This window comes from Carettochelys insculpta, chromosome 11, assembly GCF_033958435.1.
Source record: "Carettochelys insculpta isolate YL-2023 chromosome 11, ASM3395843v1, whole genome shotgun sequence".
In the NCBI taxonomy this organism is placed as follows: Eukaryota; Metazoa; Chordata; order Testudines; family Carettochelyidae; genus Carettochelys; species Carettochelys insculpta.
The window spans coordinates 25414400-25431496 of NC_134147.1; the positions used below are offsets into that span (position 1 = coordinate 25414400).

Below are 17097 nucleotides of genomic sequence, written 5' to 3' on the forward strand. Positions count from 1 at the left end.
AGAGACATTTTATCATATTCCTCATCTTTTTCACAAGGCACTCTTTTGTGAAGTGCAAACAGGAGCATAGCTTTTGCAGGCAGGTATTTAAATCCAAAGCTTCTTAGAGCCAGAGCCAAACTAAAGCTTTAGCTTTAACAACTTTTGGTTCTCATGTTCAGCACTAGGAAGAAGTATTTAACTGATACTTGATATCCAGAGGAGGATTACCTCAGATTCTTGGGTGTCCATCTTTTTCATTAAGCATTTTTATTATATCCAGTAAAATCTCTACAACTATTGCTCACACTTAAAAACCAAAAACAAAAAACACCCAAAACCCTATGTCTCCTCCAAGGGTTCTTTCGGAAATGGGATTTGTTTTTTGAAGGAACCCCATCTACGCAGCTGTTTTTGTTTTCAAAGTAGTCTCTTTTGGAAGCAAGCTCACCTGAGAATATGCAAATGAGATGTGAGATATGTATAGCTGTGCCTTATTTGCATTTCTAATCTCACTCATTTGCTTTCCCCTTTCGAAAGGGGAATGTTGTGTAGGCACAGCCAGTCAGATCTTCCTGTAATCAGAGAGAGGAGAAGAGCTGATGATTCTATGAACTGGTTAGGGACTTTGCTATTAGCATCTCTTGTATTGATTGTGGTGCTTTTTTAATGCCTGTCACTGTATTGAGACTTCTTTGGGTGTTTTTGGGAAGGTGAAGACGAAGCACTTTCTTATTTATGCCTCCCTGCTAAGTCTATTATGATTGGAGGTAAAATCTTGTATTAAATAGCCACAGTACAAGCCTTTTTGAATATATGCTGATTACCACATTCTCTTCTTTTTGGATAAAATGGCTTTTCTCATGGCCATAACTCTGGGCATCTGGCAACAGAACTAGAAGCGGAGATCTGGGGACACAATTATTTCAGAGTCCACTTCCTGATAGATAATTAGTTTTTCTAAAAAGCTGCTAACTTCTAATTGTTCCAAGTTTGACTTTCTCAGTGAGATATAGATATAAAAAGCTTTAGATTAACTTAACATAAAATTAATCCTGCATTAATGAGCTGAAACACTTAAGAATGGATCTCATTAAATAGTAAAAGCAAATACTTGATGTAATTTATGCGTCCTTCATTGTTATAGTTAATTGCATGATGATCTGCTTAATTTTCCATGCCAGAGTTGAATTTTTGTTCAAGCAGGGGTATGAAGTAATACTGTCCTCTTTAAATTTGGTCATGGAATGTGGACAGCATAGATGTGCACAGGGAAATGCTTGCTGAATTTGGACTTGGAGAGTAACCTTTATTTTATTTGGCAGACAATTTCATAGACGAAGGACATCTAACTAAAGTGGAAGAAACAAAGCTTTTGAGAGGTTAGAGTTCTGATTTATATAACTCTGTTTTTGAAGTATGTTTTCTGTAGTGGACTTGGTTAAAAAGTTGCTAACTGATACAGGGCTGCCAGTTTTATTTAAACCAACTTAGTAATTTTTGTTAAATATTGGCAATATAAGTTTTTTTTGTTGTTGTTTTTTTTTAAAGTCCATGAAGAGAGTAAATATATTTAGTGCCCATTTGTACATCACTATATCACTATTTTAGGGGAAAAGAAATCATACAAAAGCTGCTATTTGGGGTGGGAGGTTGTGGAGGACTGGTCTTGGCTGACTTCTCACCTGTGTATTTCTCATCCAGAGGTTTTTAAGAATTTTTTGCAAGCTTGTTTAAAATTTCTTGCTATTAAATAAATTTCAGACTGTTTTCACTGAGTAGAACCAGAAAATGTCTGTCTTAGGTACAAGGTAAGAGGAAAAGGGTGCAGGGCTTTGTAAATCTAAGAATATCGTATCAGTGTTAAAATGAATCCTAAACTTATAAACCTGCTCTTTTTAAAGATAAAACATGAATGTGCAATCCTTTAAAGTTTGTCACTTTCTTGTGCCATGATCTTCTTGTAAGGAAAGCTAAAATTTAAAATTATTGGTGAACAGCTTAAGTCCTCTAACATTGATGAGACTCATTACAGAGCCAAAATGCTTTTAATTTATGATAATCCTCACATTGAGCGCAATATTAATGTTTTAATGTTTGTACATTGGATATAATGGTAAAGTGCTGACATGTAGCAATTTTTAACCCTTTTTCATGAATGGCTTTTAATATATCTGAGTATTGGTTACTTTAAAATAATTGTATTTATTTGATAACGTAAATATATTTTGGTCATTCAGGATTCCAACTTTGTTTCTAGAATTCTCTTTATCTAGATTTTTATTTAATCTTCTCTATGCAACTCCATTTTAGCTTGTTACCAAGCTTGTACAAACTCCAGATAACATGCCATGTTTGGCAAAAGAATGCATACAATAAGCATAACTGTAATTTAACACTTGCATGCCAGTATTATCTTGCAAAATAGTGAGTTATTTTTAGAATGTATTAATGCAGTCCATCTAATATAAGTGTGGTGTCAGATTTTAAAATACTTTATTTTATTGTCTCATGTATTTTAAGTGGCTCACTTTCCCTATTGAAAGTGTGTGCAAAGATTGAAGTAGATAGAAAAATGCCAGGAAAGAGCTTTTGTGTTAACAAATTGTGATATGTAAAAGTTACTCTTGCTTTTCATTAAAGCATAATACTTTACACACTTTTAAAATGTGAACTTGGTATTCATGAAAATAGAAGACTAATAAGTGACTTACACTAGCTAGTTATACGTTTAGCTATTGGGACACTTTTTTAATTGCAACTGCATTGGGATAAACTGGATAAGTGAGGTCAGAATCGGACTACTGAATGTAGTTCCTTCCTTAAGTCTGCCACTGCACCTGGTAAAAATACCCATATTTTTTGATGTTTCCGTCAAGTTTCTTAACCAAGGGAAACTGAAGAACTACCTGAACATTATTGCATTACACCCAGGTAATGTCCACAAGAAAGTAGAATAAAGCCACTGAAGCCATTTGTTCTTTTTGAATCCTTGTTTCCAGAAGCACAATCTAATTCCACAGTGTATCAGTTCCACAATCTACCAAAGCCACTCAGGGCTTGCCATATGCTTACTGACCATGTAGATGCACCAGCCGCTGATGACTCTCTTGCACACCAGCTTGCCACTCAGTAATATGCTGCATGAACACTGCTACAGTGCAGTGGAAATCCTGCAGCCACTTACGATTCTGTGTTTTCAATCGCCATTATGCTAATTCACACTCCAAGATTTTCACTGAGTCACTGAGCAGCTTGTTGCACAATAATTCACCATCTAGACAAGCTCTTAATCACTTTGACTTCTGCCATTTTAGATGCTAGGACTGCATATGGCATTTTCTAAGATCTAGTAGTATCTAACCTTGGTTATGAATTGGAGTGATGTGTATGTGATGGAATCCAAGGTATAGAAATTGCACCTTTCCTCCCATTTTGCATAGAGCAAATACTTGCACCTGTGTGTGTGTGTGTGTGTGTGTGTGTGGAAATGGAGTTACCTGATTTAAAACGTTGGTCATCGTAACATTTCTGGAATAGCCACTGACATGAACAATATGAGAGAAATTTTTAGAACCTAAATTTGACAGTGCTAATATAATCACCTAGTTTGTAAACCAAATTTGTTGTTTTTGTCAATGCTTGTCACAGCTCCAAAGGCAGTTTTATGGGCTCGATTATTTGGTGCTTATGTGCCTTCTATCCAGGTATCATAAAGTGTTTTAAAAACATGACTGAATTAAATCTATTGTCCCTGTAAGACAGGGAAGTACTACTCTTATATTACAGATGAGGAAAGTTAGATACTGAGGTTAAGCAGCTCATTCATGGTAAAATATGAATTGTGAAGCAAAGCAAGGCAATAGGTGCCAGAACTCATGAACTGTTAATCTTGGGGGAAGGCATATGTTGATAGCTGCCACCTTCTTTCTTGACTCACATCCATCTGTTAAAAGTGAGACACCATATTTGTGGTTGACTTTCTGATGTGTCCCACACAACTGGATGTTCCTCTGATATGATGACCCGTTCAGTCTTGTTTATTTGCCCCCATAAAAGAGGGGAAAGAGTATTCTGTTAATCTCTTTCCCTTTAACTGCTTGTCTGTTTCCTGGAGAAATTGCTTTAGTTTTTGTTGAATTTGTTTCTGCTTTTCAGTTCTAGAGTCATTATCTGACTAGAAGTAGCAAACTCACTGTCTCTTTTACATAGCTTGATATGCCAGCGTTGATTGTTTCCCATGTACTTATTTGTCTATAACTGCATGTTGTTTCTTCCGTCTTCTGCCAGATGCTTTTGTTTGGCTTCTACATTAAATATCAGCAGGTGAAGATTGTATACTGGGAGCATTGTAATAACTGTCTGTCTAAATCCATCATTTATTTCCCACTTGTGCCTGAGGAGAAGGGTTCACCAATTTGTGGGTAGACAAAAGTGCTATCCAAACAAGTCAGTGTGCAATGAGCCAAGAATAGTTTATTATGTGTGTCCTCAAGTCTTGATGAGACCATGACTCTCAACTCTTGTCTTTTGGTCCACCGCCTTTGTGTCTGTGCATCCATCTGAGCTAAACTGAAGTTGAGAAATACAATTAATCTATTACGGGCACATAACGTAAGTCTTTGCCCTTGTTGAGTCAAGCAGACTTTTGCGTGAGAAAAGGATGAATTAGTATAATGAAGTCCACTTCCTTACCTCTTTTCTCTCCATATGAGGCCCCTAGAGCTAGCCAAAAGATGCTCCTGTGGCTCCACTAAACTTAATGTAACTATTTACTGGACAGACTATAAAAGGCTGATCCATAAGCCGTGTCAGTGGTGCTTGTCTGCAAGTCTACAGACCATTTTCTATTAACAACCTAAATTTAAAGCAATTTTTTTAAAAAAAGACAAATTAAAATTCTGATTATTCACATGAAAATGAATCTTTCCTCACAGTTCATTTCAAATTTATATTGCAATACAATGGACTTAGGCATAGTTTGCTGTTATTTTACTTATTCAAAACATTACAAAATCAAGTTTTGTTCTCAGCAGCGTTTTCTTTCCATCATGATACAATATCTGTATTGTTCTGGAAACATTGCTGCTGGGTTTTTTTATTTGTTTTGTTCAGTCTTTCTGGGAACAATCAGCTTTTACATTGTGTTCCAATTGGCAAGTGTACAGCATTAAACAGAAGCCCACACGATCCACAAGGCAATTACCAGCTCATGTTAGACTAATATTAGATATGCAATCCTATGGATATTAAGTTCATTTTGGAATGGGATTTAAAGAGACAAAAACACTGGCTTTTCCTAAAGCACAAGTGTAATAGTTTTCTTCATTCCTGTGCTTTAAGCAGCATCTTGTAGTAGATCTAAAATGTATATAGGGGGTGGGAAAGCCACAGAAAACGTGCACATACTTTAGTTGATGTTCTCCTTCTCTTACAGAAAACCAAGCAAGAGCAAAAGAATCTGATTTGTCAGATACTCTTAGTCCCAGCAAGGAGAAGAGCAGTGACGACACTACAGGTATATTTGAGTGTAAATTTCTGCAAAATTATTTTGGTGTGGTGTGTGTTAGGTTTGCTATTAAAATCTAAACCATAAGCTGCGCTTACTTAGCTTAGCCAGACAAAGGGTAATTGAAGAACAAAGTTGAAGATGGTATTTTGCTATCTTGTAACCACTTTGTGGGACTATGGGTGGGACGCAGTATAAAGGTTTCTTTGATCTGTTGGTAGAACTTGGTTTTAGTCTATCTGCTCTGTTAAGGCTCTTGAACTTTCTTGTTTTAGATGCCCAAATGGATGAACAAGACCTAAATGAACCTATTGCTAAAGTGTCTCTTTTAAAAGGTAAAGAAATTTGCATATTTTTAACATCAAGATGTAGTATGTCAGGTGCATATTCTGAATAAAATATGCATGTTTTATTCTAGACTCTCTATTTCTATTAAATGATATTTGTAAATAAATGAAAAGCGCTTAGGTTTAAACCTTTGAATTGCTTTATTAAGGAAGTATATTTGATTAGAAATTGTGATTCATTCATCTGAGGTAAAACAGTGTAGCAGAGTGTTAGTGTAGAGATAAGTGATGTGTTTTTTCCTGGATGTATACACTGACTTCATCTGCCAATAGATAAAATTTAATACTGTCAAGTTATGTAAATTAACATAATATTTTAGTACTAAGTTTCAATGTGTGAAATGTGTTGCTTCTTTCTGGGGAAGTTACATGAACATTAGTGGTTGTAAATTTTATCATAGTGTTTCGAAGTAGACAAACCTTGAAGTACAGAATACATATGCATACTTGAGAATGTGTGGTGGGTTTTTTTTTGTTTTTTGTTTTTTTTGCTTGTCTGCAGCTCCTGTGCAGGACATGAAACCAAGAAATGATTTGCGATATGACATATAGTACAGGATCGAATCCCTGTCCAACCACATGACAAATATTATGTTCTCTCAGCCAGGAAACTGAATTCTAATGTTGAAAAATAATTAGTTCCTCTGTATGCAGTATTTTTGTCGTAAGGCTTGTGGTTGAAAAATTATAATTTGCCTATAGAAGTAAGTTTAAGGCTAAAATTTGTAATACAGATATCAGACCCAAAAGAATTCACTTACTTAAAAATCACTTTGTCTATTTTGTCTTTTTAAGATATGCATGCAGTACCATATGCAAAATTTGCTTTATTACAAAAGTATTACCTTTACCATTGCAAAACTATTTTTAAGAGTAGTTCTGTGATTTTTTTTTTTTTTTTTAAATCGTGTTTTTAAGTGGAAAAAGCTAATGATGGAAAAGAACTGGTTGACCATCTACTTCACTTTTCTGTAGTATTCAAGTGGGTTCCTATTGGTTTGTTTATGAATGCTTTAGCAACCCTATATCTGTTGAGGTGTGTGGGGAAAAAAGGAGAATTAATCCCAACAAAATTAAAGATTACTTCTGTCAAACAGCACTTAATCCAGTTACATTACCTACTTAGGCTACTCCTTTAATCAGGTATGATTTTTCACACCTGTGAATTACTTATGTGCCATAACACTTCCCCAATTGAAAAACCAAGTAGTCATCAGTACTGAAGTTTCAAATTATATCCAGTAAGAAAGCAATTTCATGTTCTGCATTTTAGTATTTTGTCTTGCCAGACCACAAAAACAAACTGCTTCTTAACTACACATTTAATAAATTACTAGAAACTGACCAGCTCTCATTCATTTGCCTGCTCAAGTTTATTGCTTCTTACTGTCGATTGTTGTGAAATATCTTGTAAATATCTTTATCCCTTAACTTCCATTGTAATAATTTTATAGTCCTGTGAGCCAGTGATTTCACTCAACAAACTTTGTTAAAGTGCTGCATTAGACATCTCGCTTCCCTTGCTACTGAAAAGGACCTTACTTGTCAGAGTAGGACGTAGTTGGCTTAACTAGCATTAGTAGGGCCAAGGGTAGAAAAAAGCTTTTCTAACTAGAACCTGTTCCTAGGTCTTCTGTGGACAAGAAGGTCAGATGGAAAACTAGTCTTCCGGTTTGTTTTAATTATTGATTTAGAAAGTTACTGTACTTCATGGAATAAAAGGATGGTGGAATGTTGAATTCTTTTTATTTTTTGCATATGTTTTTTAATCTTTAGTCTTCAAATTCATTAATACTATTTCTAGTTTATTGCAAGCTAAAGTATGTATAGTGAGAGAGAGAGAGAGTCCATACTTCGGATGTTTGCCAGATTGTTTTGTTCATGAGGTGATGTATTTCTCAGCCACTAATAGAGTTTCTTCAGATATTCCTTTTAAAGACAGGCTAAGTCTGTTAATGGCTGATGCTTACAAAGAAGAGTTGCAGAATTAAAAATAGATACCTGTGTCCAACAAATATACCACAGGAAGCATTCAAGACAGCCAGCAATGGTAGTTCTTATGAACTTCCTGATGTTTCTTTACACTGCAAATGAAGTAATGCAGTTAGTGTTTGCGTACTTGATGTTTCAGGGATTTGACAGAACTTTACGGTTTTAAATCCATATTTTTTATTTCAGTCAAATAATATTTTTCCCCAAAGGGAAGCTTGCTGTTGGATGTGGTCCTTCAAGAGTCCAGGAAGTGAGCTAGTTGCCTCAACTAGGAGAGCGGTGCAAATGTCTTCCTTCCACAGATTCTGGTTTTTAGAGATGCATGTGAATATTGGATAACTAAGAGCCTAGCCAAAGTTCTGCACTTAGGTCTGCGTGCAAAGGACCACTTCTGTAAAGGCAGCCATATGTGGGGGGGTGGTCTTTTAGTGCCTTTTGTTCTGCCTGCCATCAGATTTGAAAGTGTTGGTCTGATCTGGGTCTTATTTTTCCTACAATGGTAGTATAGGGCTTTACAACTGGCAGATGCTATCATTAAAAAGGTAATTTCAATTATGTGGAAAATGTTTCCACTGGTTCTCTCTGACTATCACATGATAAGCCTCGCATGTTTGTGGTATGGATTTTTTTCCGACAGCTGAATCGTAACAGAGAGGGAGCTGTGCTAGTCTAGATACTACCAAAACAAAAAAGCAGTCAAGTAGCACTTTAAAGACTAACAAAATAATTTATTAGGCAAGCTTTCATGGGACAGACCCACTTCTTCAGACCATAGCCATGGTCTGAAGAAGTGGGTCTGTCCCACGTAAGCTCGCCTAATAAATTATTTTGTTAGTCTTTAAAGTGCTACTTGACTGCTTTTTTGTTTTCCTACGGCTGAGAGACAAGTTCAAACTTCTGTCCTTGAACCAGGTTGGTGGGGAAACATGTCTTGGCACAAATTACACTAATTTTTATACAGCAATTGTAACACTGTCAGTGGAGACAAAATAAAAGAAATCCTTGATATATAAGAAAGTGGCTAACTTATTGTTTCAGTACATTGATACTTGGACATGCAGCACAACTTTTAAGGGTTGGCAAATATATTGGAGCCAACAGATGCCTTCTGTGCTTTGAAGTTCTGATTATATTTATATACATAAAATCTTGGGCACTTGTCCTGAAGTGCTTTTGAATGTTACTGCTTGTCCTTTTTTCTGGTTTCAGTATACAGCAAGTTAGCTTACCTGATAGCTACTGAAGGCTTTCTAATACTTACAAGCGTAGTCTATCCCCATCCTCTATCTGTTTTGGAAGTTGGATGCCTTCTACACGTATGATGACAATTCATACTTCCCATTTTGATTTGCTTGTACTTGAATAGTTTAAAGACTGTTTTGGAATAAACTATTTATTTCTAAGTTTTCAGCTTTGTATCTTTGCCACCCTCAAAGAGATGTATTTATGTAAAACTAGAAATTTAGTGTCCTTACTTTCCTTATCACGCTTTGTGTCAATTTTCTGGTTTTTGCAGGTGTTGTATTTTTATCTTTGCCTTACTAATTTAGTCTGTTATGGGTCAACTATTTGTAAGATCAAGAAATAGCAAAGAAACTGAAGTCTAGATACATATTCTAAAATACTTCTTGTTTCCTTTTATGTTCTTCCCAAATGAAAGATTAACTCTTAGGCCATGTCTACACAGCACTCCCCTTCTGGAAGAAGAAAGCAAATGATCAAGATCAAAAATACAAATGAAGCATGGATCTACATATCTTGTGCCTCATTTGTATATTCTCACATGATCACACTTCTGGAAGAGGCTTTTCCATAAGTGTAAACAGCCATGTAGATGGGGTTGCTTCAGGAAAAAAATTCCGTTTTCGAAAGAACCTGTCTTCCTGAAACAAATGCGAAAGAGCTTAAAAAACCCAAAAGCACGGTTACTGCCTTCTCCTGTTATGTGGGCCTACCTGATAACTTGATAAATTTTCCAGATTCTAAGGGGCAGTGTTATTGTTAAGATAGAATCTTTGCACCAGAGATCTTAGCTGAGATTTCAACTCTTAGGGTATGGCACTATTTTACTACTAACTGACTTGAATACAACTTGCTTTCAGTACAAGAATGAAAAGGTTGCCAGTCTCATTAGACAGGACAGAATGCCCAACTGATCACGCATTTTTCTCAGAGACCGAGAACAGCGTCTCGGTAGTATAGAGAGACTGTGTGGTTAGAAAATCTGGTAGTCCATAATAGAAATGTTTAGTTCAGTTTTTCAGTTTTTGTTCTTTTTTTTTTCATAATCCCTCTCTGCAAAAATCTAAATTTTTAAAAGGTATGTTTTAAAAAAGTTAGCATCATTAATTCCCCATCCCTATTGCAGTTGCTGTGGAAATTAATTATAGGACTTAATTTTTATATGTTTGTAATGATGAAAAAGCTATTCTATTATATTTCTCATTTGCTGGAGATGTTGTAATTGACACTTCTCCTGTATGTTGAGGATATACTAAGACAAACTCATGGACTCACAACATAAAATACATATTAATATTCAGTTTGATAAAAATCGGATTTGTTATATTTTAGGGGCAACACCTGCCAAAGAGGTCAGCCACAAAGAAAGATCCATGGTCAGGATGTTAACTGCCACAGCATGGAAATGTATAATGCTACTATGGTGTTGGAGGGGGAAATCCCATTAATAGTCACATAAAAAAATTTCAAGAGGTCCAAGACATGGAGTTTATTATTGTACAAATAATCCAAGCAGAAGATATTTTTCTGGAGAGATGTGATAAGTACTTACTCGTGGAATGCTAAAATATCTAGCTTATTTTAAGAAAAATTATAGTTTGAGATAAGGAACTAACTAGAGGTGTTACTTCCTTGATTTGATATAAAGCTAAATGCAAAAATAAGTTTTATTTTTGCCACATGTTAATAATGAACAATCAGTAGTAGTTTGTCTAGACTCTCCAGCAAAAGCATCTCTGGTGTTGATTAAGGTTTTTCTTCTGCATAGTATGAATTTTAATTCTGTATGAATTTTGTAGTTTATTAACCATAAGATTTATAATACGTGCTTTCCATGTTTCTCATGTAGGAAAGCTGGATTATCTTGTTCATTTCCTGCAAGCAGACAGTTGACTTGAATTACTTCGATTTTATGGTTTCCACCTATGCATCATATGAAGTTTGCTATTGTCTATATGGGGGCAAGGGCCTGATTCTACAAACCCTTACATGAGAAATTTTAAATTAGTGAGAGTTTCAAGGATCACATCCTAAGATTTCAAATTCCTTGGAAATAGAATTATCTTTCTCTTTTAGCTGCCAAGCCATACTACTGGCACTCTGTTATTAATAGACAATAGTTAAGAGTATTTTACACATCTGTTTATATTTTGCTCTTTTTGCTGCTCTTTGAGTTTAAGTTGAAAAAGTATTTTGGACAAATGTGAATATTGGCAATCCATTGGTACAGAATTCTCTTTACTCCATGAGATCTTTTATTTGTGCAATTTTATAAATAATGCCAAAACTTTGCAATGGGGAAGAACAGATTTGAAAAGTTGTCTTGTTGTTGAGATACTTGCTATTATTGGAGTTAAAATACTTCCTTAGACATGATTTGAGATTAAAGGAACGTGTAATGTGTTGAGTAACATCACAGTGAAGTTGGTCCTACATCTGCTTTTGCTGGTGACTTTAAATGTCTTGTTCAGCGGTGCCTACGTAAAATCAGGGTGCTTTCATATAGGAGCCTAACTTTAGACACCCAAGTTCATAAATGTTAGCCCAGATATGGCATTATAAATTATGTGTTTAATATGGTTTTATCATTGCTAAAATGACATAGTGAATTCTTTGCGTTAGCAACTTGTGGGGTTCACTTTCAGAGAAACCATGTATGTTGTTTATCCTGTGTGAATTATTTCACATGCGCAAAAATGTGTAATGAAAAATTAGCAATGTTATGGTTTTTGAGCGTAATCCTAAAATGTTTGAACTCTATACAACATAAAAAAATTTCACTTAATTATGTAAAGTAGGATTCCTTATGTTATGAGGTATTTTTGCATGCTCAATTTAATTGATAGTTTTACCTTAATTTTCCTCAAGATTAAAACAAACTGCTAAATAAATTAATGTTTTTTGTTAACTTCTACCTAACCCAGTTATAACTATTGTGGTCAGTGTTGTGTGATTTGAAGCCCAAAACATTGCCTGTCTTTATATGTCAGTACATATAAAGTGGAAACTTGTGCTTTAAAATGAAAATATTCTTTTATCAGATGACTTGCAGGGTGCACAATCAGAAACAGAGACTAAACAAGAAATTCAGCAGCTGCACAAGGAGCTGATTGAAGCCCAAGAGCTAGCTAGAACAAGTAAACAAAAATGCTTTGAACTTCAAGGTGAGACCAAAAATAAATTTGACTGACTGTCCTGTAGAATCTGAGTAATTGCAATGGAATAAGTGCAAAGACAAGTAATGGTCCATAAGTAAGATCTCCATTAATCTTATAAGGGGGTGATTAAACCAATTTTAGCTAAAACAGTAAGTGTGCCATTTTTTGGGAAATCAGTACAAATTTCTTTATGCTCCCTCCTCACCCACCTTTGTACACAATACTGTTTAATTTCCAAGACAAACTGACTGGCAATACTGTATTAATTATTTAGAACCTGAAATTAATTATACTACTACCAAAAATCATACTAAAATGTTAACTTTTTATTAAACTACTTACATACATATTTTTAGGTCTGCTGCTTTGTTGAAATAATCTGGTTATTTTAATCTTTCAAGCCAAATTTTGAAATTAACTTGTAATTTTCAACTATATGGTTGAACTTTTTTTTTTCCACTTGTAACTAATTACAAATTCAGGCACATTTCCACTTTCATTTTATAGCACTGTTGGAAGAAGAGCGGAAGGCATACCGGCTGCAGGTTGAGGAGTCCACCAAGCAAATACAGTTTCTGCAAGGTATGAACTAATTTAATTTTTCTCTTGATTCTTTATAACTCAGGTACAAAAGCAAATACGTCTCACTTTTGGTGGTGTTGAACAACATTTATAAAAGGAAATAATTATCTGTGAATCGTAGTCTAATTTCTCTAAAGTGCTATTGAGAGTTGAACTGTGTGTAAACTTCTGCTTCTCAGTGATTCATACCTTTTCTGATTCATTGTATTTTGTAGGTGTTAGCAGGAAATAACGGCCAGTGTACAAATTCTGTCTCCTATTCACCTTTAAATTCTCCAAAAAGACCTGTTGTGCTACCTTAAATTGTCTTTTAACTGGCATTCTGAACTTGACAGGCATGCTCAATTCTTACAGTGATTTTGGTTTTATGCCCCATTCAGCTTCTTCCCTTATTGATAAAAATTTCCCTTAAAAAGTTCTTTAATCCATTCCAAAGCAACTTCCAAAATCAGAATCTGAAATCATAAAAAGGTAGGTTGTGGTTCCACTAAATTATTTTAAAGGAATGGCATTGCTAGCTGTTTCCACCTAAGGTAAATAAGCAAACCTTGAGTTTGCCAGCCCAAAACAGATAAAACACAATGGAATCCAATGCTTAGATTGCTTTTACATTCAAACCTATGGGCCTGAAAGTGACCTTCACCATGGTGAGAGAGAGCAACTTCTCTGAGAAATAAAATAGCTATAGCAAATGAGTTTACAGGTGGTAATTTCAGTAATATATTTCTCACACTGAAAAGTGTATAAAATGCTGCATATGCTTTCCAGCAAAGAATATTCGCAGAAAAATCTGAGGAATAATCTGATGAATTTGCTTCCCTGTTAACACAATCCAGCTAAAAACTATCTCCAACCAAACAAAACAGTAGCAAAAGGGGGAAATCTGATGGTTCCAGAGAAGGACAAATCTAAAAAAGGATCTCCTCAAGTTGCTGCTCTCCTATTTTTTCTTTTTTTTTTAGCATGGCTAACGTTTGCCACTGGTGTAAAAATCAGTCTGCCCACAAACCTGGCAAGCCCATACTGAGGCCCCATGCCTCTGTTCTTTTCTTCTGCCATCTCCCTTGCTCCTTGCCGGCTGTTCCTTACAGTGAACTCTCTGAGGTTCCACTGTCCTCAAGCACTCCTAGAAGATGTTTCAATATATTTTCTAGACAATTGGGATGGAATTAGGAGAGTGGACCATGGTCATCAGTCCTCTAGCCCACCGCTCTTCTTTGACCATACATCTGTGATGTCCCGAGAAGAGCAGGAGAATGGGAAGGGACAATGGCATGAAAGCGACTGAATCTCTCCACAAGAGACGGGCTCTCTGTCTATATATGGGAAGAGTAGAGAGACTGAGACCATGTACTTAGTCATTGTATATTTAAAAAGCTTAGATCAGATGAGGTAATGGCTTTTGCTGATTGCATGGATGAGAAGATATCATGGAAATTGCATTTGATAGGCCATGTCTACACTAGCCCCAGACTTTGAAATGGCCATACAAATGACCATTTTGAAGTATACTAATGAAGCACTGAAATACATATTCAGCACTTCATTAGCATGCAGGCAGCCACGGCACTTCGAAATTGACGCACCTCGCCACCACGCGTCTCGTCCCGATGGGGCTCCTTTTCGAAAGGACCCCGCCTGCTTTGAAGTCCCCTTATTCCCATGAGCAGACGGGAATAAGGGGACTTCGAAGTAGGCAGGGTCCTTTCGAAAAGGAGCCCTGTCAGGACGAGCCGCGAGGCGCGTCAATTTCGAAGTGCCGCAACCGCCTGCATGCTAATGAGGCGCTGAATATGTATTTCAGCGCTTCGTTAGTAAACTTCAAAATGGCCATTTGCATGGCCATTTCGAAGTTTGGGGCTAGTGTAGACATGGCCATAGTTTGACAAATTATACCCAGCGTTTCTGAAACCATTCTAACACTGCTTGGCAGCTGTTCAAATATTTACAAATGTAACTATTTGAATCACTTTTGTGGTTTTTAATTCAGTTGACCTTCAGTTAGTTAAAGGAGGAGCTTTTTCCTTACAGGTTTTTTCAAATGTAATAAGTAAAGATAAATTTTTCGAAGCCATACTTTACTTTATAGCCCAGCTGCATAGGTTGCAGGCAGACATTGAGAATCTTCGTGAAGAGAAGGAGAATGAAATTTCAAGCACTCGGGATGAATTGCTTAGTGCTCAAGATGAGATTCTGCGACTTCAAAAAGGAGCAGAAGAGGCCGCATCAGAGCGAGACACTGATATTGCTGCTTTGCAAGAAGAGCTGCAGAAGGTACGGGCTGAACTTGAACGCTGGCGGAGAGAAGCCTCAGAATACGAAAAAGAAATTGTCAACCTCCAAGCTAATTTCCAGCTGAGATGCCAGCAGTGTGAGGATCAGCAGAGGGAGGAAGCTACTCGTTTACAAGGTGAGAAGGTTATGGCTCATCCTGATGGTAGCTGTCAGTCACTTTGAGATATCTGGCAAATATTTAGAATTAAGTACTCAGGCTATTCTGTATTTTCTTTAGTATCAAAATCTATAGTGTAAACAAACACATTTGAAATTTACATAAAACTTTACATGAATGTACCACACGATAAGTCTGTGCTGCTTTCTTTCACTTAAACACTTGTGTATATTTTGTCTAAATTGTTCCTTTAATACATTAGTGATAGACTTACCTCTTCTTTTCATTGAAGTAAGAGTATAATGGTACTAGCTGAAAAGCATGGCAAACTTACACATATACATTATTACCACAAGAATTGCAAAGTTCTTGGCAAACCTCTTTAGCTGTAATCTTTTAGACATCTGACTAAGAAGCCTGGAGGATGTCCTAGTTTCAAATCCATTTTGGCTGCCCGTTCAAGGAATTAGACTGCACTTAAAGGGTCATCAGTTGTCAAGACCATTGCACTCATAGTGGTAATCCAGGTCTCAAACCATGATCAGTTGAGAGGTGGCAATGAGGCATTTCTCAGCTGGGAACAAATTCCCAGCAGATGTAAAATTAAGCCAGAGTCTAGCACGTTTAGAGTCCACTTCAAGATCTATTGCTTTGATAAAAGCTTTTCCATAATAAAAATAGTGACACAATTACTTCTCCCAACCAGTCTGTCTCATTGTAAGAGGCTCTTGCTTTGATCAGATTAAAAATAAGAGCTCCAGAGACTCCAGTTGTCCACTAGGTATCTTGTGCCAGTAGGCTAACCTAGGTGGGCACCAGTATTAAAAATATACAGATGATGAATGGATGCCCCTACAGTGCTGCACTCCAGTAGCATTTTTCAGTGTCAACCCCATTTTTGGTGTTTTTAATTCAGCCTGTGTTAACAGAAAGGGGATACAAATTTCCTATACTGACATCTACATTAAGAATAGAATACATATTACAATTTTGAAAGGTGGAATCACAGAGATCCCCTTGAGCCTGTCACCCAGTGTGCTGTTAATACCATTGAGCCCACCTATTTGTCCTCTGGTCATCCCATCAACCTGTCCTGCTGGGCCAGAAGCTCTGGTGTCCTTCAACAAAGGCACAAAATTTGGGTAACAGTCCCACAGCAGATTAACATAGACGCTGATAACAGCTCAGCTTTGGGAGTGCTCAGTTATAGGAACTTGAAAGCACTCAAGAGCCCAGCCTCCAAAGGGACCAAAACCCAACATCAATCCCTCTTATATGGTATGTAAGTTTTACACAGATGATTCATAAAGTTTGCTCTCTTTCTCAGTGAAAGAAGGAGATGCACAGTTGTCACATGCACACCTCTCCCTTCTGAGGTACCAATATTTACACTAGATTTGATAATAAACAAAAGTGATTTTTTTAAGTAGAAAAAGGAGGATTTAAGTCAGGCACGCAAGATCCGGCCCACCAGACATTTTAGTCTGACCCCTGTGGCAGGGAGCAGTGCTGTTCAAAGCAGTAGGCTCTCTGCTGTGGAGGGAGGAGAGCTCCGCATGCTGCTTTTGCCCTCAGCAAAATCTCTCCACTCCTATTGGCCAGTGGGAGTGGGAGTACACAAAGCCCTCTTCCCCCTTCTCTCTTCGTTACAGTTCTTTCCCCTTCCAGGTCCTTTGTGTTCTCTTGAGGTGGGAAGCAGTCTGTTAAGTCAGCTGAAAACAATCATTGTTTGCTTCCCATTCCTTGAATAGAATTTCCCCAGTCCGGAAGGCCTTTGTTGTAATCTGTGCACCCTGGTGGAAATATGCCAAATTAAGATGGATTGCAGTATCAGATGGCATTGTCATATGTCTTTGTAGGACCAGCAACAGTTTAGGCTTACTGGAAACCCAAAAC

The 17097-nt window shown here is 36.6% G+C and overlaps 1 protein-coding gene across 13 annotated transcripts in view; it reads left to right on the forward strand.

Moving 5' to 3' along the window:
• SLMAP (sarcolemma associated protein) overlaps window positions 1-17097 on the forward strand; it is a 139560-nt gene that overhangs the window by 107934 nt on the left and 14529 nt on the right. For 8 of the 13 annotated variants that reach the window (XM_075005887.1, XM_075005886.1, XM_075005890.1 and 5 more), the window contains 6 exons: window positions 1305-1361; window positions 5417-5497; window positions 5764-5823; window positions 12111-12233; window positions 12735-12809; window positions 14899-15219. In XM_075005887.1, coding sequence (XP_074861988.1) covers window positions 1305-1361; window positions 5417-5497; window positions 5764-5823; window positions 12111-12233; window positions 12735-12809; window positions 14899-15219 — 717 coding nt within the window. The remainder of the gene's footprint in view (window positions 1-1304; window positions 1362-5416; window positions 5498-5763; window positions 5824-12110; window positions 12234-12734; window positions 12810-14898; window positions 15220-17097) is intronic. The other 5 variants (XM_075005893.1, XM_075005892.1, XM_075005895.1 and 2 more) reach the window with 1 other exon arrangement.